General features: G+C 43.1%; 1 protein-coding gene across 1 annotated transcript in view; it reads left to right on the forward strand.

The window, feature by feature from the left end:
• Nucleotides 1-21337, forward strand: part of CYTH4 (cytohesin 4) — a 47277-nt gene that overhangs the window by 20100 nt on the left and 5840 nt on the right. The window contains exons 5-11 of the mRNA XM_081879512.1: nucleotides 2686-2804; nucleotides 3236-3316; nucleotides 4969-5081; nucleotides 6380-6528; nucleotides 11448-11559; nucleotides 12949-13025; nucleotides 13632-13703. Of these exons, the coding sequence (XP_081735638.1) occupies nucleotides 2686-2804; nucleotides 3236-3316; nucleotides 4969-5081; nucleotides 6380-6528; nucleotides 11448-11559; nucleotides 12949-13025; nucleotides 13632-13703 (723 nt within the window). The remainder of the gene's footprint in view (nucleotides 1-2685; nucleotides 2805-3235; nucleotides 3317-4968; nucleotides 5082-6379; nucleotides 6529-11447; nucleotides 11560-12948; nucleotides 13026-13631; nucleotides 13704-21337) is intronic.

Genomic DNA, 21337 nt, shown 5'->3' on the forward strand with positions numbered 1-21337 from the left:
ATACTGGGCCGAGGCCGTTTAGGGCTTTAAAGGTCAACACCAGCACTTTGAATTGTGCTCGGAAATGTACTGGGAGCCAATGTAGGTCTTTCAAGACCTGTGTTATGTGGTCTCGGCGGCCGCCCCCAGTCACCAGTCTAGCTGCCGCATTCTGGATTAGTTGTAGTTTCCGAGTCACCTTCAAAGGTAGCCCCACGTAGAGCGCATTGCAGTAGTCCAAGCGGGAGATAACTAGAGCATGCACCACTCTGGCGAGACAGTCCGCGCGCAGGTAGGGTCTCAGCCTGCGTACCAGGTGGAGTTGGTAGACAGCTGCCCTGGATACAGAATTGACCTGGGCCTCCATGGACAGCTGTGAGTCCAAAATGACTCCCAGGCTGCACACCTGGTCCTTCAGGGGCACAGTTACCCTATTCAGGACCAGGGAGTCCTCCACACCAGCCCGCCCCCTGTCCCCCCAAAACAGTACTTCTGTCTTGTCAGGATTCAACCTCAATCCATTAGCCGCCATCCATCCTCCAACCGCCTCCAGGCACTCACACAGGACCTTCACCGCCTTCATTGGTTCTGATTTGAAAGAGAGGTAGAGCTGGGTATCATCTGCATATTGATGGACACCCAGTCCAAACCCCCTGATGATCTCTCCCAGCGGCTTCATATAGATGTTAAAAAGCATGGGGGAGAGGACGGAACCCTGAGGCACCCCACAAGTGAGGGCCCAGGGGTCTGAACACTCATCCCCCACCACCACTTTCTGAACACGGTCCAGGAGGAAGGAGCGAAACCACTGTATAACAGTGCCCCCAGCTCCCAGCCCCTCAAGACGGTCCAGAAGGATGTTATGGTCGATTGTATCAAAGGCCGCTGAGAGATCCAGCAGAACTCACCTTTGTCCCTAGCTCGCCGGAGATCATCAACCAGCGCGACCAAGGCAGTTTCAGTCCCATGATGAGGCCTGAATCCCGATTGGAAGGGATCCAAATGGTCCGCATCCTCCAGGCGTGCCTGGAGTTGTTCAGCAACCACGCGCTCAATCACCTTGCCCAAGAATGGAAGATTTGAGACTGGGCGATAGTTGGCCATACTGGCCGGGTCTAAAGATGGTTTTTTAAGAAGCGGTTTAATGACCGCCTCTTTCAGCGGATCTGGGAATGTTCCCTCACAGAGGGAAGCATTCACCACCCCGCAGAGCCCATCGCCCAGCCCTTCCTGGCTTGCTTTTATTAGCCAGGATGGGCAAGGATCCAGGAGACAGGTGGTTGGTTTCACGTGTCCAAGCAGCCTGTCCACATCCTCGGGGGGTAATGGATTGAAATCGATTCCATGCAACTTGACCAGACAGAGCTCTAGCACTCTCCCGCCCCAGCCCTGCTCCCACGGTGTCTAGCTCCTTCCGAATATGAGTGATTTTATCTGCAAAAAACTTTGCAAAATTGTTGCAGGAGATCTTGGGGTCTTTACAAAGCCCCGGTAGTAAAGGTGGTTCTGTTAAATTACGAACAACCTGAAAAAGTCTACTGCTATTATTTTCTGCAGATGCAATAGAGGCGGTGAAGAAAGTCTTCTTCGCCGTCGCTATCGCCACTTGGTAGGCTCGACGTTGAGCTCTAACACAAAACCTTCAGTTTTTGGACTTTATAGTGGTACCTCGGGTTAAGAACTTAATTCCTTCTGGAGGTCTGTTCTTAACCTGAAACTGTTCTTAACCTGAGGTACCACTTTAGCTAATGGGGCCTCCCACTGCTGCTGTGCCACCGCGGCTCGATTTCTGTTCTCATCCTGAAGCAAAGTTCTTAACCCGAGGTGCTATTTCTGGGTTAGTGGAGTCTGTACCCTGAAGCATCTGTAACCCAAGGTACCATTGTACTTTTGGGCATGGATAAGGGAGCTGTCATGATGAGCTTCTGCACTTCAAAGTTAACCATTCCAATAGTGGGCATATTCTATGCTACCATGGTAGCGTTAACTGCTTCTGATAACTGCGGCACTAAAATACATTTGAAATTATTCTGGAGGCACATAAGGAATGTTGATTAGGGTTGAGGCTCTTTTCTTTTGCCCTGTTGGCATCGCTGATCACATAGGTTTTGCAGGTTTTAAAGCATTGCAACTACAAACCAGCAGAACCTGTTTACAGTATTTGACTAGAGAATGATGTCCAGAGCAAATTACCAGCCTCCCTTCATCATATAAGAGTCACTATAAAAATATAAATATAAAGTGCAGCACCTATACAGTGGTACCTCGGGTTAAGAACTTAATTTGTTCTGGAGGTCCATTCTTAACCTGAAACTGTTCTTAATCTGAAGCACTTGCCACACCGCCACTGCGCGATTTCTTTTCTCATCCTGAAGCAAAGTTCTTAACCCGAGTTACTATTTCTGGATTAGCAGACTGTAACCTGAAGCATCTGTAACCTGAAGCGTCTGTAACCTGAGGTACCACTGTATTTAATTCCAATAAAGTATCCAGTGTAAGGAGTATAAATACAGTGACAAATCAGAAACAGCTGAATGAATTTAACAAAATGAAAGTGCAAGAAGGGTGGTGCATGGGCAAAGAGAATTTTAGAGAGTTGGTGCCAGGCAGGTAAGGTATACATTTTTGCATATAAGCCGTATATAAATGTGTATTATTACTATTATTGACTCCTTCATGATAATCAAGTCTGCTTTTCACAAACAGGGCATCCAGTATCTGATTGAACACAAAATACTGTCATCAAATGTGGAAGAAATTGCCAAATTCCTTTACAAAGGAGAAGGCCTCAACAAGACAGCCATTGGAGATTACTTGGGAGAAAGGTGAATATTCTTTCTCTTTCTCTCTTTTCCCCATGTAACCACCTGAAATCATTTCCCTCACTGCAATAAATAAATATTAGTGGAGGAAAACAATTTCAAGTAGAGAAATATTTCATTATTTGCATAATATTTCATTATTTAAAAATGTTCTTTTCTTATATTTATATCCACCTTTCTTCCATTCTGAAATACAAGCAAATTGTTAATGAGAAAATGTTTTAACACCCCACAAATGAGCATGAATGTCCATTGTGGTATAACCATTCTGCAAACAAATCAGAACAAATACTCAGTAAAGACTGGGCATAGTCTAACCTCCTCATAGGCTTTGAGAAAGCAAATCAGAATGCATGCTGAATAAACAAGTTAAGGGTGAATAACCTTCCTCTTTGCTTTCTCCCCATCTCACACTGTTATTTTTCTTCCACCAGGGATCCACTGAACCTCCAGATTCTGCAGGCCTTTGTAGAATGCCACCAGTTTGCCAATCTCAACCTTGTACAAGCATTAAGGTATGCTCTAAGCAAAGCATTAAACACCTACAGATGGAGAAATTCCATTCCATTTGTATTTAAAGGTGAACTTACCTAATTTACCATTTCCGAAACAACGGGCGTACTGAAACACAACCTTCCTTCAAGATTTGCACTTCTCTGACCTTTGCAGTGCTGTTTTCCAACTTAGTATGATGTACAAAATTGCATATACTCAAGTAAAGTGCACATGCAGTTGCATATATGAGTGAAAACATGCATTTTATGGGAGGAAATTTCATACAAAAATGTGTCTATTCAGAACAATTTGCCCTAAGATGCTGATGAATTTCCATGAGGAAACTTTTAAACAAAGAAGCAACAGCCTGCAAACTGATGTCTAGATGTGGAGAACTAAATTTAAGATTGGAAAAACGATTGACTGAGAGAAGCTGAAATGGGCATTTTCACTCATTCCTGCCTACAGTATCCTATGCTGATTTGAGGACCGGTGCTGTGTCTGCTTCTTGACACTTCATGATGGACACCCTTTTGGATAAAAGAAATCCAGGTGCTGCTGAGCCAGAATAGTTGAACCTGGAAAGTCAGGGTTTTCAATTCATACAGCCACCCTTTAACTCATGGAGAGCTGAAACAAAGAAGAAGATGATGAACCAGAGGCTTGTGGTTTGGCAGGGAATTCCCTCTCTGCCCCATGTGATTGTTATTACGAATTCATGCAGAACGCCCCAATAGGGCTTTGTTGAAGCTACAGTTATACATTATGGTTCCTGTTGCTCTTTGAACCAACTGGTAGTGACTTCATCTCACATCACATGAGCTAAAACTGGTACTGGAAAATCTATTGTTTCCCTAGATCCCTAATACCTGATTATCTAGCTGACTGAGAATCTGCTCTTGGTGACAATTTGTTGGAGGAGATAGCTTCCCTTTTGCAATTTGACGTTTTCTCCAAATGCTTATTTGTCAACTTAGGTGGGTCTTGCTTGTGGAGAAGACATTTTGGAGCAGAGTTGCTTTGAGATAATTCCTGAGAAGGGAGCAGTGAGGATGAGGAACTGATACAATATTACTTAGAGCTGCTGAACACATGATGAATTTCCTGCTCCAAAATCAGCCAATCAGCTTATTGTATACCCTTTGCTGTCACCTAAAAACCAAAGCAAGAACTTTTCAAGAAAATAGTCATTAAGGATGAATTACATTTTGAGTCATTCGTTACATGGAATTCGAATAAGATGATACATACAAAGAGACATAGAACAAGTTGCATAGATCCTGCTCCAGCACAAAAGATGATTCCACATTTATGTAATTCATGCTGTGTGGCAAGTAGTGGTCAAATGCACTTTCCTCGGATGTAAAGAACCCATGAATTACCCATGTACCCATTATCACATGAGATAATCTGTCACTAAAATTCCATAAAGAGACTCCATGTTCGCTTCTAGTAAACTGGCCCTCAAGAGTTTCAACTTTTCCTAGGAAGATATGTAGTCTAATCAAATAGGATCAAATGGAATGAATATTAATACTTTCTTCAATTCAGTAACCTCCAGCCATGTGTTAAGAGAATTCAAGATTTCCAGGATTGATACCAGTTTCAGTGGAAGACTCTCCCATCCTTATGCCAATTAGCAGACTCTGATGATTTGGTTTCTCATTCCCAGACAGTTCCTGTGGAGCTTTCGGTTGCCTGGGGAGGCACAGAAGATTGACCGTATGATGGAGGCCTTTGCCAGCCGGTATTGTCAGTGCAACCCAGGAGTTTTCCAGTCAACAGGTAGCTGAGAAGAAGGCTGTGAGATGGAAGTGGCCGATGTGGTGCCCTCCAGATGATGGGCTCCAACTCCCATCATGCCTCCCCATTGGCCATGCTGGCTGAGGCTGATGGGACTTATAGTCCATAACATCAGAAGGGTGCCTCATTGGCTATGCCAGATGCCGGGAAACATTTTGTCAAAATGAATCAAAGGGTAGCCCTAGTAACCACCGGGCTGCTCTGGTTGAACTCTTCTTCCCTAGCTTGGGGGGGGGGGGCTCTCGCCTGAAATTTTGTTTGTCTTAACCCCTCTGCCGAACCACACACTGACCCCATGCTACCACAAGCTAGCACCCCAGTCCCCCCACTGCGGGCCATCTTTCCCCTTCCTACAGCTACTCCCATGCTCCAACTGTGGGTATTTCTATTAAGTCTGGGCTGAAATCCCCCTGGAGTTTCCTTAAAAAATACCCTTCCAACCATGAAAATAAGGTGCAATTTTCTGTTGCTTTCTTGCGGAAGAGTGGGAGAAAGTTCTATAGAGATTTGGGGAGGGGGCTACTTGGTTTTGCCAAGGACTAAGGCTAGTCGGAAGGCGTGGAGAGAGCCTCACGTCACTTCTCAGTAGAACCACAGTCCCTTTGCAGTGATGCAACACAACACAATGTCTCTGAAGACCTTCCAGGAAGTGGGCCAGGCCAGAAGCTGTGGAGAGAGCCCTGTGCTGCTGTGAAAAGCATGGGGCTTTAAAAGAAAAAGAAAAATCAAGGAAAAATTAAAAATCCTTGGTTACCTTGTAAAGCTAAATAAGGCCAGTATGGATTCCTTCCTGGAGGATTTGAAAAAAATTCTTACCCCTCCTCTCCAGTTTTTTGCAAGACTCAAATTTCCATAAATGTGTTCTTTTTCTCACTACTATGTGTACACCAAAACGTAAGAGCTGGCTTGTAGTCCATCTAGTCCATCATTCTGCTCTCACAGAGGCCAACCATTTGCCTGTGGGAAATCACCGATAGCCTAATCCTCCATGAATCTGATCGACCCTCTTTTAAAGCCATCCAAATTGGTAGCTATCACTGCCTCCTGTGGGAGTGAGTTCTGTAGTTTAACAGCTTAAACGTATCCTATTTCAAGATAGTCATAGATAACCACAACTGAATATGAATGCTGAGCTTAGGAAGCAAGTCTGTCGTATTCAATTGCATCTACCCAAACTAAAGATTCTCTTTGAAGCTTGCCACAATGCCTATTCTTCGAGCTTCCTAGAAATCATAGGCTTTAGGCACACCACTCACTCGCTTGTTTCCTTTCTTTGGCAGACACCTGCTATATCCTCTCTTTCTCCGTCATAATGCTGAACACCAGCCTGCACAACCCCAACGTCAAAGACAAACCTCCCTTTGAGAGGTTTGTTTCCATGAACAGAGGCATCAATGATGGAGGGGACCTTCAGGAACCACTTCTGCGGGTAAGAGAGCTCTGTGCTTCTCTCTGTTTTTCCTGTTAGTTGGAAGTGGAAAGAGAGATCTTCAAGAATGGTTGAAGAGCCCACATATTCACCTGTGCCATCTAGTTCTGGCCATATTACCCAGAAATCCTCAGGAACAATGACTTCAGAGGTTTCGCTTCTCTCTTCTCAGAAGTTGGGTTCTCTCACTAGTGGTATTGTAAGTGAGGCCAGGCAGTAGATATTTGGCACTGACCTGATGACACCAGCAGTCAAATTAGCCTCTGTCTGTTCTGGAAAGGGCCTGAGAGATGCAAATATTTCTTTGGGATTGAAAGGTGCATTGCAGTGGGAAGCAAAGGAGGAAGAGTAGACAGTAGATGAACAAACTGAACTGTGGGAAATCCAAATAAGAAAGGCGGAATAAAAATCTTGTTATGATTCTGGGTGAAAAATGATAGCAGAGAAAAAAATATGTATACCTAGAGTTGCCATCTATTCCACACACACGGTTTTTTCCTGCAGTATTTCTGCATTGAAGACCATTGTGGATTGTTCAGAAATCCTACAGGTATGGCTTCCCCAGCATGGCTATGAAGTGAAGGGGAACTTCACCTGTTGGATATCTGAATGGTATCTAACCTGAAAGAAATGAAGCAGAAAAGGGAGACGCTCTGAACCTATAAGCCAATTGATCCAAAGGTGGTCCACTAATGTATGGAAAGAAAGCACCAGGGGAGCTGAGCTCACTTTTTAAAAATGTACACAATTTATAGAGCTAGTCAAACATAATATGTACCTGTAGTAGTCCAAAATCCATACATTTGCTTAGGCATGTACAAATGATGCCCTCCTGCATGAGAGGAGAAAGGGATTATGCCAGAGGACATGCCCCAAATGCCAACACATGCAGTTTGAAAACTCATCAGAGACTCCAAAATAATTGTGTGTCTATCATACTCCTCCTCCTGTGCCAGACTCCACTCTACAGCAGGCGGTTCTCAAAGCACCTCGTAATAATGAGCTCTCCAGCAGACAATTAATAGACCTGTACAGAAAGGGAGCAATACTAATTCGTAGTCGATAGCCCATCAATTTCCCAGGTGTGGCAATTTCTTCCAAAGCTTCAGAGGACGTCATGAATCATTCTTCCCTCTCCACTAGAAATATTAGCTTCCTCTACTTAGTGAAGCCCTTAATGAGCTCAGGTTTTCTGCAGTATTGACACTGACTCAGCCCATTCTCCCGGGGAAATGTTGATGGGAGTTATTTATCTGATTGCATGTGATTATTTTCACAGGCACATAATATATGTTAACCATTACCTATATAACCTTTGCCTTAGTAGAATGCTATGTTGAATGACTATATATAGCCATTGATCTAATAACAAATTTGGGTGACCCAGTGCCTGCCAGTTTAAAACAGGAATGGACCACCCCCAAAATGAGGTGGTGATGGTGATTCCCTAGATTTGAAGATGTATCAAAATTTAAGAGAAAAGGGAAATATCAAAAATGGCATGATAAGGACCTATGATCTTCCAATGCGTACAGAATGCCAACACATCAACAGAGGAGGAAGGGGAAGGAAACTGGAGCAGGGGAGAAGGAAGGGTTGGACTGCTCAAGTTTCTAATAACATATAGCAAGTGTATGATGGAGGGAGAATCAGGGTTTGTGGGAGAGTTGTATGCCAAGAAGAGGTTACACTCTCCTCCCTGCACTACAAAGCAAGGCTGCAGGAAAAAGGAGAGGACAAGGAACACATTTCTCCTTTCCCACTCTTCAAAATGCCACCCACCCTCTCACCCACTATATAGCTATAAAATATTCAGAGTCAGGGCTAGCTATGATGTTTCTGGCTGCTGAGAGTAGGTGGGTTATGAGCTCTTTATGGTGTGAATGGGTGTTATTATCTTGGAAGATGTTTAGTAGGGCCAGTTCTGGGGTGACATCTAATACTTGTTTAGTTATTTTGCATATTTCTTGTATGATTGCTGTCCAGAAGAGTTGGGTTTTTGGGCATTCCCGCCACATGTGGAGGGATGTGCCTGTGGAGGTGCATCCCCTCCAGCATTTTGGTGAGGTTCCTGGGCGTATTTCCGTGGTGTTAGGTACCATCTGTAAGTGGATTTCATAGTGAGTTCTTTTCTTTTCATGGCTAGGGATTTAAAGGGAGGTTTAGACCACATTCTAGTCCATTGGGTGGGGTTAATCTCATGTACATTGAGCACTAATAATGAAAGATATGTTGTAGATTTCCCCCCACATTTATTATGCTATTTTTGTGATATACAAATGACCTAAGAAAACTTAATATATTTGTTTGTATAACATTATCCTTGTTTTAAAAAGAGTCAGGGCTAGCTGCCAGCCCCAAATCTAAGCTCTATAGTGCTGGACAGCACAACAGATAAAGGGTTTTTTTTTGTGGGGGAGGACAGGAAAACATGTTGCTCCCTCCTAAAACTTCTCTCCCAACAAGGAGGCTTGAAAAGCATTATAAGCACTAGGAAGGGGCAAGGTGAATATAAAATGGAAGAATGGTATAAAGAGGTGTGGTATATAGCTATTAACAATAAATTAACATGTGCTATATATTTAGAAGAGGAATATGCAGGAGAAATGATTTTGAGGAAGGTGTTTGTATAATTTGTACTGTTAAAATGGAAAAGGGGTCAAATCATCGCAAGAGCTGTTGAATTTTTGGGAGGTTGGATAGTTACAGTGGAATGGTATTGGGGCGTGGGGTACACATTTTTATTCTTATTTGTTTATTCTTATTACTTCTGGCGGTTCCCTCATTGCGAGAAGTGAGGTTACAGGGAACCAGACAGAGGGCCTTCTCGGTAGTGGCGCCCGCCCTGTGGAACACCCTCCCTTCAGATGTGAAGGAAATAAGTAGCTATCTTATCTTTAAAAGACATCTGAAGGCAGCCCTGTTTAGGGAAGTTTTTAATATTTAATGCTGTATTGTTTTTAACACTCGATTGGAAGCCACCCAGAGTGGCTGGGGAAACTCAGCCAGATGGGCGGGGTATAAATAAATTATTATTATTATTATTATTATTATTATTATTATTATTATTATTATTATAAAATTAAATAGAAAATTATAAAAATTATAGAAAAAGAAAAGCACTGTAAGCCTTGGGTCCTAAACTTTTCTAAGGGTCAGGATATACCACATCATTTTGTTGCAGGATTTGTGTGTTTTTGTGTGTGTGTGTGTGTGTGTGTGTGTGTGTGTATGTGGGTGTGTGCACCCACATACCCCTGCCTGCCTGCCTTCACCCAGCTCTCTAAAACTTTCTAACATTTCAGTGAGATTAGTGTCCTTTTTTAAAATCTATGTTTGACTTTTGAAGACGTGGGAGGTTTACCAGAAAATGCTGCTCTTACACACTTACACACACACACACACGCACGCACGCACGCACGCACACACACACACCCAAACACACACACACACCCAATGTCCTTACCATTGGAAACATTGGAGGTGTATGATTACAGGGCAAGAGAGACCATATTCTAAGCAGGATTCGCTTTTGTGAAAGTGTGGCTCAGACAGTCAGGGGAGGCTTCACACAGTGTCCTTTATTAACTAATACTACACAGCCCTGGACAATTTCTTCAGGAATTTTGCAATTTCTTCCAATTTCAACATAGCCTACCTATCAAAAATTATTCTGAAACACCACTCAGGGAGCAACTATGATTTTATATAGCAACCACTGAAGTGCCCTTCATATGAAAAGATTGGATTTCCTGCTGCTGGCAATTTGGAGGAAGTTGCAGTGACATTACATAATGTGTGACAGAATGTTCCAGTAGTCCCAATGTCACTATTTTACTGGACAAGAAATGAGAAAATCCCCTTGTGAATGAGTCAGATGTGCACAACTGGGACTTTATGTTCCTCCAATTCTGGAAAGAAAGAAACCATATAAAGGAAACCCACTTGCTGAGTATAGAATAGATTATGGAAATGAAAGGGATGTTTTTTATTCTATTTGGAGACCAAGAATCAAGTTTATTATGCCTGAAAGGGAGGGAAGAGTGATGAGAGGAGGAAATAGGCTTGAGGTAGGAAGCACTGGGTACTGTGGAAACTGCTGAGATCTGGGTTGCTTCTACACTAGTCCTTTTCTCTGAAAGTGTCATCATTTGCTCTCTCACTTTTTGCATGTTTAACAAATCATTCCATGCCAGTCATTAATTATAGGTTGGCCTACAGTCTATATTTCAGACCTGATTTGTGACCGTTTTTAAATTGGAAATGCATTTGCAGTGCCATCCTGTCCCATGTGCTCTTTGGGGCTCCTGTGCCTTTAATTAAAAGCATCCTGCTGGCAGTTTCACCACTTGATTCCTATTGAGCACAGGATTCCTGGCGAATAGCCTCTTAATTGCCCCTTGGTTTAATTGCCCCTTAATCGCACCTTATCAGTTAGTGTCCCTGCGTTGCTTGTGTGCATATGAATGCTTTCATTCCTTATTTCAATCATGGCCTATTAACTTTTGTGTGGAAAAATTGGTACTATTCCCGTTATATAAAAGCAAAAAGGAAAACACTTTGGCCAGTATTTTACTAAGTCAGATGGAGACTTCATTGGTTTCAGAGGGTCTACTCTGAGTATGACCCACACAGGATATCTCCCTGTGAGAAGAAATAAGTGATTAAATACACAGGTGGGCAGGAGGAAAGGGACAGGGTTGAGGGAGGAACCATAGCTCAGCTAAAAGGCTCCTCAGTGCTCAGTTTGAAGGATCAGGTGGTGGGAACAATCTCTGCCCATGATGCTGGACCACTGCTGTGCTGAATCACCATTACTAATACCACACAGTCCTAGAAGGCACAAGCCTCCTGTGTCCCTGTGGTGAGATGTGTGGCATTCCCCTTCAGGATTTTCCTCTTTCCTTTTCCTGAGGCAGAGTTTGTTTGACAGCATCAAGAACGAACCATTCTCCATCCCAGAGGACGATGGGAACGACCTCACCCATACTTTCTTCAACCCCAGCCAGGAAGGCTGGCTCCTTAAACTAGGTAACATGTTTGTATTTTGCTGAAAATCTCGCTGCTGCCCCTCCACCCCAAGTTATCCCTCCCCACCCCCCTCAGTCTCTCATAAGGAAAACCAGCAAAGCCTTTCCTCATGAGCTCAGGACTGCAGCAAGCTGCCAGCCAGGCATCCTTGCGCTGTGGTGGGGTGACAGTGACCCCTGGCGTTCAGTTCTGCTCTATATTCCCTAGAGATTCCCTTCTTTCAATGCACAGGCTGTCTTGAGCCTGGATGAAATAAATGATCTCCCCTGCCCTTATCCGGCTTCGTTCTTGGCCTGCGTTCTTGGGGCAGGAAGGAGACGGTACCTGTGTTGCTGGGGAAATGGCATTTTCAGAAGATGCTCAGAGCACAGATGAGAGTGCAGGGATCCATTCCAGCGACACAAAGGCTGCATACATGCCATGCATCAAAAACAAATTTCCTCTCCCCCCCCCATAAAGAATCCTGGGAATTGTAGTTTGCTGAAAATTGTTGCTCTCTGAGGGGTAAATTAATATCCTGGGGTTTACTTGGAGGGAAGGGAAGAGGTATGCTTTAAATGTGTCTTGTGTGCACAGCCAAAGATGCTGAATATTGTTTTTTGGTTCTTTCCTGGCTGTTCTCAAGATCAAGGGGAGGGATAGTCAACCTAGTGCTGCAGATGTTATAGCCTACAACTCCCATCAGCCCCAGTCAGTAGAGCCAATTGCCAAGGGTGACGGGAGTTGTTGTCCAGCAACTTCTGGAGGACACCATGTTTTCTACCCCTTATCTAGGATGTGCAGGGTGGTGTAGTATTTCTTTACAGTTTCACCATGGTCTCAAAACCTTGCAAGATTGGACTGAGGGATAGTAACTTGCCTGAGGCTACCCATTAGGCATCATTGCCAAGCAGGGCTATGAACCTACACCTAACAGTAACTTTCTAGACATGGCAGCCCACAACCACATCCAGAATAACATTAGCCACGCGCGTTGTGACCATGAACAGTCAATGTTTTACCACCCCTAGGAAACATGGTCATTGCTTTTCTGCCATGTGGCTGCAATCTGCCATATTGTTCTGATGTGTTCTCAGAGAACACTGCCTGCACACCATCCATTTACAGGAAATTTAAAGCACATCTTGCCCGCCCCTCCAAAAAGAATCCTGAGGACCGCAGTTTGTTAAAGTTGCTTGGAATTCTAGCTCTGTGAAGAATATACTACAGTTTCCGGGATTCTTTGAAGAGAATGTGCTTTAAATGTTTGGTGTATGTGCAACCTAAGCCTTCTAAGATAATTCTAAACTAACTCAAGCTATAGCAAACATCGCTTAAAGATTAATCCAGTCTTAAGCATGCATTGTGTGTGTTTGTGGACTGACGTATTTTTAATTCCTTTTGTACTAGGAGGCAGAGTGAAGACTTGGAAGCGCCGTTGGTTCATTTTGACGGATAACTGCCTGTACTATTTTGAATACACCACGGTAAGAGTTGTGTCCCTTCCATTAAAAAAAACCCCCACAAACCTTATCTGAAAGATGTATCCTCAGAGAATGCAAAGGACATTCTAGTGTGGTGCAGGGGTTAGAGTACTGGTCCGGGACCTGGGAGATCAGGGTTCAAATAACTACACAGCAGTGAATGAACCTGGACCAGTCATTTTCTCTCAGTCCAACCTGCCCCACAGGGTTGCTTTGAGGAGATAAAAGATAGAGGGGGAACCATGTACGACAACCTGAGCTTCTTGTATGAATAGGGGGATAGATATATGGTGATAAAAACATACATAGAACAAGGTGCTCTTTTATTTATTACAATTATATACCACCTTGGTCTTCAAGGTAGTATACCTGGTTCTCCCAATTTAATCCTCACAACAACCTTGTGAGGCAGGTTAGGCTGATGGTGACTGGCCCAAGGTCACCCAGTGGGCTTCATGGCTGAGTAGGGATTCAAACCCTGGTCTCCTAGGTCATAATGCCAACCTTGTTCTCCAGCCCAGGGTCAGCGGGCAGCTGCTAGCACTAACTTCCTAGGTACTGCCTGCACATTGGGAAGGTAACTCATCTCTGATTTGAATTTTTTTCCAGGACAAGGAGCCGCTGGGGATTATTCCACTGGAAAATCTATCTGTTCGAAAAGTAGATGACCCGAAGAAACGAGTAAGTCACTGCTACTAACTGTGATCAGTGGTTATCATCCTTTCCTTAGACACAACAAATAGTTTTTCTACCCCAGTTCAGTAGCTTTGCTGTAGCATGAAACTCCAGGCCAACAAGGCCTCTACTTCTGGTTCTTTGGTTGTAAACTAGATTGTCCAAGCAGAGTCCACAATAAAATGTCATGTGGATAGCTCTTTTTTATTTTTTTATTTTTTTAAAAAATGATATTTATTAGAAGTTTCAAAAATTACAAAAAAAGGCAAAAGAGAGAACAACAAAAAATTAACAAAACATACATAACAGTACATCAAAAAAGAAAAAACACACACATAAAAACCAATACACCAATAACAATAAAAAACCCCACACATCCAATATACCATATCTCCATCCCTCATTTACTTGTTTCATTGACCTCCTCACACCTCCCTTTTTGTATTCTGGTTTAGTTATTTGTTTCAGCAAATTCTTTCCATCTTTCTCAATTTTTATTGAATAATTTGTCTTAACATTCTAACCTATTAGTTAACTCAGCAAATCCTTTTCATCTTTCACTATATTCTGTCATTCAATTTACCTTAATTTATTTTAACCTTATCTTTCTATAAAATACCTTAAAGCTTAAAACTTAATATTTATTTGTACATAATTCCTTATATCATTTCTACTAAAGCCAAATATTTTCATTCCAACATTTTCCTAATGCTCATTAATTTTACACTAATTCCCAATATAAGTAAAAAAATTTCTTCTAATCTTCCTCCAGCGTCTCTTCTTCCTGGTCTCAGGTTATGTCAGTCCTTACTGTCCGTTCCATCTAGTCCATCAACCTGGTAATCTTATGTCCGAGGCTCTTAAGTCTTTTCCATGTCCCTTCTGCAGATCTTCTTCTTGTTTGTACTTGCACTTTACCTTATCTTTTGTTGATCTCTTTCTTAATTCCTTTCCTTTCTCATTGAGGAGTAGGTCTCGGGGATGTTCCAACTCAAAAATATTTCCGTCTCTCCTCAGCAGATCGGCCCATTCCCGTGGATAGCTCTTTAAAAAAAAAAAAAGAGCATGGATAGCTCTTTTTTAAAAAAAAACAACACACCTTTATTATACTTCAGATAACAAAAAGTAAACATAAAACCGTCCAATACATTACATTACATACATTACATATAATACGTACCTTACATACCTTCACATCCTACATGTACACCACGGATATTAGATTTCCAGCTCTTCCCTTTGTGTTTCAGGTGGATAGCTCTTGTTTAGGACTCCAGACATCAAGTGGTCCCCCCTCCCAGATTTTCCATTTGCTTTTCTACTTCAACCGTCAGTCAACCTGCCATGCTAACTGAGCATTGCTCATTCCTCAGTGAGCTGATTCTTTCCCCCACTGAGGAGTCTTTCCCCTATATTTACTTTGTAGTTCTATAGACTTTGGGATTCCTCCGGGTTTGCTGATCTCTCTGTCTTGTGTGTGGATGATACCATATTGGACACATAATGATACTTCATTAGCATGACCCAGTGAAAATATGTTACTACTAATTGGTGTCTGTAAAGCCAGCAAAACACAGATTCCACCAAGCTTCACTGCATGACCAACCAGGCTCCATCTGACTCTTCTGTGATGCACTAGATTCCCCCAGCCTCTGCTTTGGCTTCACCTTCAGCCACACCCAAGTTCCAACACTTTTGAAGTTCAAAAACAACAGCCTTGTTGTTGATAGTTCTTGGAATTCCCAATGACAAGGAAGTGGATAGAGTTAGATTTGGTAGTCTAGCTTCCCTCTTCTTCTCCTCCTCCACCTCCACCTTTGCTTACATCAAAAGATCCATTGCAAATTTCCAAGGAACACCAAAATTTAAGTCACCCAATATGTATGTTATGCAGCAAGCCTGTACCAACTTAGCCAAGAGTAAGACTCATTAAATACAGTGGGATTTACTTCTGAGTCAGCATGTATTGTAAATAATTTTCATCTCTAAAGCTTTGTGGGGTTCTCTTTTTTTTTAAGTAATGAATTAAGGACCATGTGCTTTTCAATCACACATGTGTGTTGACATTCAGAACACCATAAAGTGGGAGACAACTTACAGCTTGCTGAGTAACTGGTGTAATTCTCTTCCCTCCCAACCCACTCCATAAAGGTCTAGGGCAGCCTTCCCCAACCTAGTGCCCTCTATACATTTCAGACTACAGCTCCCATCAGCCCCAGCCAGCATGACCAATCATCAGGGACTATAGAAGTCGCAGTCCAAAACACCTGGAGGGCACCAGTGTCATAGCTCTGCCCCAAGTCCCATTGCCAAGCAACAGGGTGCAGAGCTGGGTGGAATCAGATAGGAGATGAGACTGATACACTTGCCTCAAAGTCAATTCCAGTCCCATTGCCAAGCAACAGGGTGCAGAGCTGGGTGGAATCAGATAGGAGATGAGACTGATACACTTGCCTCAAAGTCAATTCCACATGTGAAGTCCTGTCCATTCTGAGGGTCAGGCAAAAAGCAATCCAAATTGTCATACAATCCAGAGGTCACAGAATGCAAGCGGACATGAAGTGAAGGGTCCAAATGGAAGCAGCAAGGTAGGGCTGGGAACCACAGACATTGTTTCCAGCATCTGACTGCTGCCCAAAGTCCTGTTTAAGAAGGCTGAAGCTGGCTGGTTCTCCTCTGTGTCCTTGAAGGCTGACCAGCTGCAGGTGGAGCCACTCCACCTTCTCTCCCTTCAGGCTGCTGTTCAGTAGGGGAAGTTGAGTCCTGGCCCATCACAACCAGATTAGGTTTTTTCGAATAAAGAGAGTGAAAATTTCAGAGAAGTGGACTGGGATATCCTTAAGAACTTGACCAGCAAAAACCCCTCCCTATAGCATCTGCCCCTCTTGCTTCTACATACCATTTGTTTCCTCCACAAATTACTGGGGAAAACCAGGTGCATTTTGTAGAATGCTTAACATGTACGAAAATGCACCAAGAGGGAAGGTGAGCTTCTCTTGGGGTTCTCAAAAGCTCATTTTGGAGCATCATGGTACATCGAAAGAGGCACCTGAAACCCTCCAATTACTTTTGCATGTCAGTACCTTCTGAGATGGATAGCAGCAGGAGCAATACACCTGTCTTTAAAAAGAACATTGAGTAGCAGCGCTTTGTTACTGGTGTCTCGGCTAATCAAGATCTTGAGGGAGCCCACCCCTTAGCGGTGTCTGTCAAGGAGATCTCATCTGAAAGTTACACTGAGGAGGGGGAAACGGGTGCCAGATCAAAACAGATGATTTCTGCCGATAGCTTCTCCCTGAGATTGGAGTGCATCCATTCAGCAGATTACTTGATAGCTTAACTAGGAGTGCACTTGAGAGATGGGAGGTAGGAGTTAGAATTCTTCTAACAGGATCTTAGAAAAGCTACATGGTGCCACATCAGGAAAAACACCATAGAAGGCGCAAGCAGTCAGGCAGTTCTACAAAGCGCTGCCGAATTTAATCTTATTATGTGTAATAATCCTTATAGTAGTAAGGTAAAGGTAAAGGGGCCCCTGACCATTAGGTCCAGTTGTGACCGACTCTGGGGTTGTGGCACTCATCTCACTTTATTGGCCGAGGGAGCCGGCGTACAGCTTCCAGGTCATGTGGCCAGCATGACTAAGCCACTTCTGGCGAACCAGAGCAGCGCACGGAAACACCGTTTACCTTCCCGCCGGAGCAGTACCTATTTATCTACTTGCACTTTGACGTGCTTTTGAACTGCTAGGTTGGCAGGAGCAGGGACCGAGCAATGGGAGCTCACCTCGTCGCGGGGATTCGAACCGCCGACCTTCTGATTGGCAAGTCCTAGGCTCTGTGGTTTAACCCACAGCGCCACCCACATCCCGTAGCACCACCCGCGTCCCCTATAGTACTCACAAGTAAATCCTTATAGTACTCACAAGTAAAAATGCACAGGATTGGGCTGCCCAGGAGCAACTGCTATAAGGGTCCATCTAAGTGCCTCACAAAGGGCTGTAGTTTAGTGGTGGAACAGCTGCTTTTCATGCAGAAGGACCCAGATTCATTTCTGTGCATCTCAAAGTAGAGCTCAGGATTCCTGTCTGAAAACCTGGAGTACCACCCTCAACCAGTGTGGGCAATGCTGAGTAGATTGGTCAGTGGTCTGGCTTGATATAAGCTTCCTATATTGCTGTGTTCTAATGCAATGGTTCCCAAACTTTTTCCTGCCCTCGACCACTTGAAAATTGCCGAGGGTCTTGGCTTAATTATTCTCCCACATGTTGTTTAGAAATTGTAATATGATAGGACTTCCGGAGGCGGCACAAAACGGCAATGGCGGTCCTCTTTACTTTGTGAAGAGGGGCTCCGCGAAAAAGGGTCGTCCGCTGCGGCAAAGCGGAGACCCACCAAGAAAAACCACAGGCAGAGCGAGCCTGTGGCCGTGGGACTCGGCGGGCACCAAAAGCCCCCCCAGAAACGAAGAAGGAACCTCGTAAGGGGCTCCGGAACGTGAAAGGGGGAGCGGCGCTGTGAGTTCATCGCTCTTTTCGTGGAAGCAAAGCCGCGCTGCTGCTGCCGATGAGCGCTGACCTTTCTTCTTGAAAACACCGAAATTGACAGCTACATACCCGTGAGTAAGGGGTACTAAATTCTGGACTAAATTTGTGGATTTTGGCTGAAAACGGGAGGCGAGTAACAGGAAGTCCGTCTTCCGATCCTGCTAACTAGATCAAAGCAAGGGCTTTGAAGAGTGCTGTAGCGTCTAAAAAGGATCGTAAAAGCAGAACAAAGGTGCATTGATAGACTTGGTTTCTAGAAGACAAAAGGGAAATCTTTGTTAAACCTGTGGATTCTATTTTCGGAACTTTCTCCCTATCTTTGAGCTATATGGAGTTAAAAGGGACAACCTAGTCGTCGGGCTGTCAGAGTGTAATAGAGAACTGTCAAACTGCTGATACTGTTGCTGAAGTTTAAACTGTTACATAGACTGAGATACTAACGCTTAAACATTGTTGCTGGGACCATTCTTGACACCTTGTGGCCTTTATCCAAGAAATAGAAAGCCTTGGGAACCTTCCTTTTGTACTCCGGAATTACAAAGACTTAATACGGGGAATATAGGAACTTCAATGGCGGAAAAGAGTTTTCTCCTTCCTTGAAACTCTGAAATACTCCCCCTAGAGGATTGTGGAGACATAGAGGCCTGGGAATTGTACTTTATTGAGATTTTTTGTGGTTTAATTGTTTATATTTTGGACTTGTCTCTCTCATGGAATAAAAGACAATTTGACCTTGAACTGAGGCAGGTGTGGAATGAGCGGCTCAGGGAAAACAAGAGCAGCCAAAGCTAAAGAAAAAGAAAAAGAAAAGAAATCTGTGCAACTTGTTCAAACAACTTTAACTCATCAACGTAGATCATCTGTCCCAACTGTGCTAACAGCACAGGAGGTGGAAGTTGAGCAGCCTGCTACAGAAGATATGGCAACTGGAGGATCTGAAACAGTCCTGAAACAAATTTTGGAGCAACTGGCAATTTTAAACCAAAAGGTGGACAATCAATCATCAAAAATTGACCAAGCTACATCCTCTATTAGTAAATTATCTGATCAGGTTTTCCAGCATACTCAGGCAATTGAGAATCTGCAAGGAGCTACGGCTGAAAATTATAAATTAGCTGTGGAAGCCTATCAAAAAGCAGAGCAGGCAAACAAAAAAGTTGATGAGATTAAGGGGGAAGTAAGGCCTCTGAAAAGACAGGTAGGGGAACAACAAGCCTACCTGTCACTGGTTGAATTGAAAAGTAAGGAAAATAATCTCAGGTTAAGGGCCATCCCAGAATTGGAGGTAGGTAACTTAGAGGGATTTCTGACACTTCTATTTTCCAAATTCTGGGGAATTGAGGAAGACAAAGATTTCAAAATCGTGATGGCCTTTAGACTGGGAAGATCGGTAAAGAAAGATAAGGCCAGAGACTGTTTGGTTATTTTGAGATCAAGAGAGGAAAGAGATAAGATATTAGGCCTACATTTTAAAAAATCTTTGGAGATAGAAGGTAAAAAGGCTGAAATCTACAGAGATATACCCAAACATCTATTGGATCTTAGGACCACATATACAGACCTGACCAAATTGTTAAGACACAACGCAATTCCTTATAGGTGGGAGTTCCCACAAGGACTATCATTTACCTATAAAGGAAGGAAAGTAAGAATCAAAACACCTGAGGATCAGCAGAAGTTCCTACACGACCACGAGGAGGACCTCCAAAAAGGAGCTGCAGCTTCTTGGCCACCACCACCGTTGGGACCACCACCAAAACCTACACCGTCTGGATCTGGACCAGCACTACCACCTCCGGGATCGGAGGAAAATCTAGACACCCCACTGTAAGACCCACCAATTAAATCAGGATGTCTCTGCAGCTTCTTAGCTGGAATATAAATGGCGGAAACTCTCCGGAAAAAAGAAGAAAAGTATTTCATATTTTGAAAAAAGAACAATTGGACATTATTTGCTTGCAAGAAACACATGTGACAAGGCTCCACAGAAAAGTGTTAATTAATAAAAGATTAGGCCAAGAATTTATTTCTTCGGATAAAGTCAAGAAAAGAGGTGTGGTGATATATGCAAAGGAGAGCCTGTCACCGAAATTTTTATTTAAAGATGAACATGGCAGAATTTTGGCGATTGAAATTCAGACACAAGGAGAAAAATTTTTGATATTAGGAATATATGCTCCAAATGAAGGAAAATCGGAATTCTTTAGGAAGCTGCATGAGATTATGCTGGACTACTTAGACTATAACAACATTATTATGTTGGGTGATATGAATGGGGTTGTATCTGTAAACATGGATAAGTCGCAAATTGCTAACATAACGAAAGATGGCAGACTACCTAAAACTTTTTTTGAAATGACTGACAACATGGACTTAATTGACATATGGAGGGTTAAGAACCCCCTAGGAAAAGAAGGAACTTTCTTTTCTGAAGCTCATCTGACATGGACACGAATCGACCAAATATGGATAACTAGAGGACTGGCACCCAAGACTAAAAAAGTGGAAATCTGCCCAAAAACCTGCTCCGACCATAATGCACTGAAAGTGGAACTGAGACTAAACATAACCGGATCCTTTAGATGGAAAATGAATGACACCCTATTAAGGGATCAGGAGATTGTTAAGAAGGCTCAAAAAACTTTAAAGGACTATTTTGAGATAAATTTAAACACCACTGTGGAAAAAAGAACAATCTGGGACGCAAGTAAAGCAGTTATGAGAGGGTTTCTAATACAACAAAATACGATTAAGAAAAAGTTCTGGAATGAAAAGAAGGAGAAGATATTGGAGAAAATAAGAGAAGGAGAGAAAAAATTAAGATCTAGGCCCAAGTCGAAGGAAGTGCTGAGAGAAGTGAAATTTTTCCAGGCACAATATTCGAAATTGATAAATCAAGAGGTGGAATGGAAAATTAAACAAATGAAACAAAGATCCTTTGAATCAGCAAACAAGTGTGGGAAACTGCTAGCATGGCAGTTGAAAAAGAGACAAAAACTAAACACAGTTACAAATCTAGAGATTGAAGGGAGAATGGTTCAGAAACCCGAGGAAATTAGAAAGTGCTTCCAGAGATATTTCAAAGAACTTTATT

This window comes from Podarcis erhardii (assembly GCF_964252035.2).
Source record: "Podarcis erhardii genome assembly, chromosome: 10".
NCBI classification, from domain to species: Eukaryota; Metazoa; Chordata; class Lepidosauria; order Squamata; family Lacertidae; genus Podarcis; species Podarcis erhardii.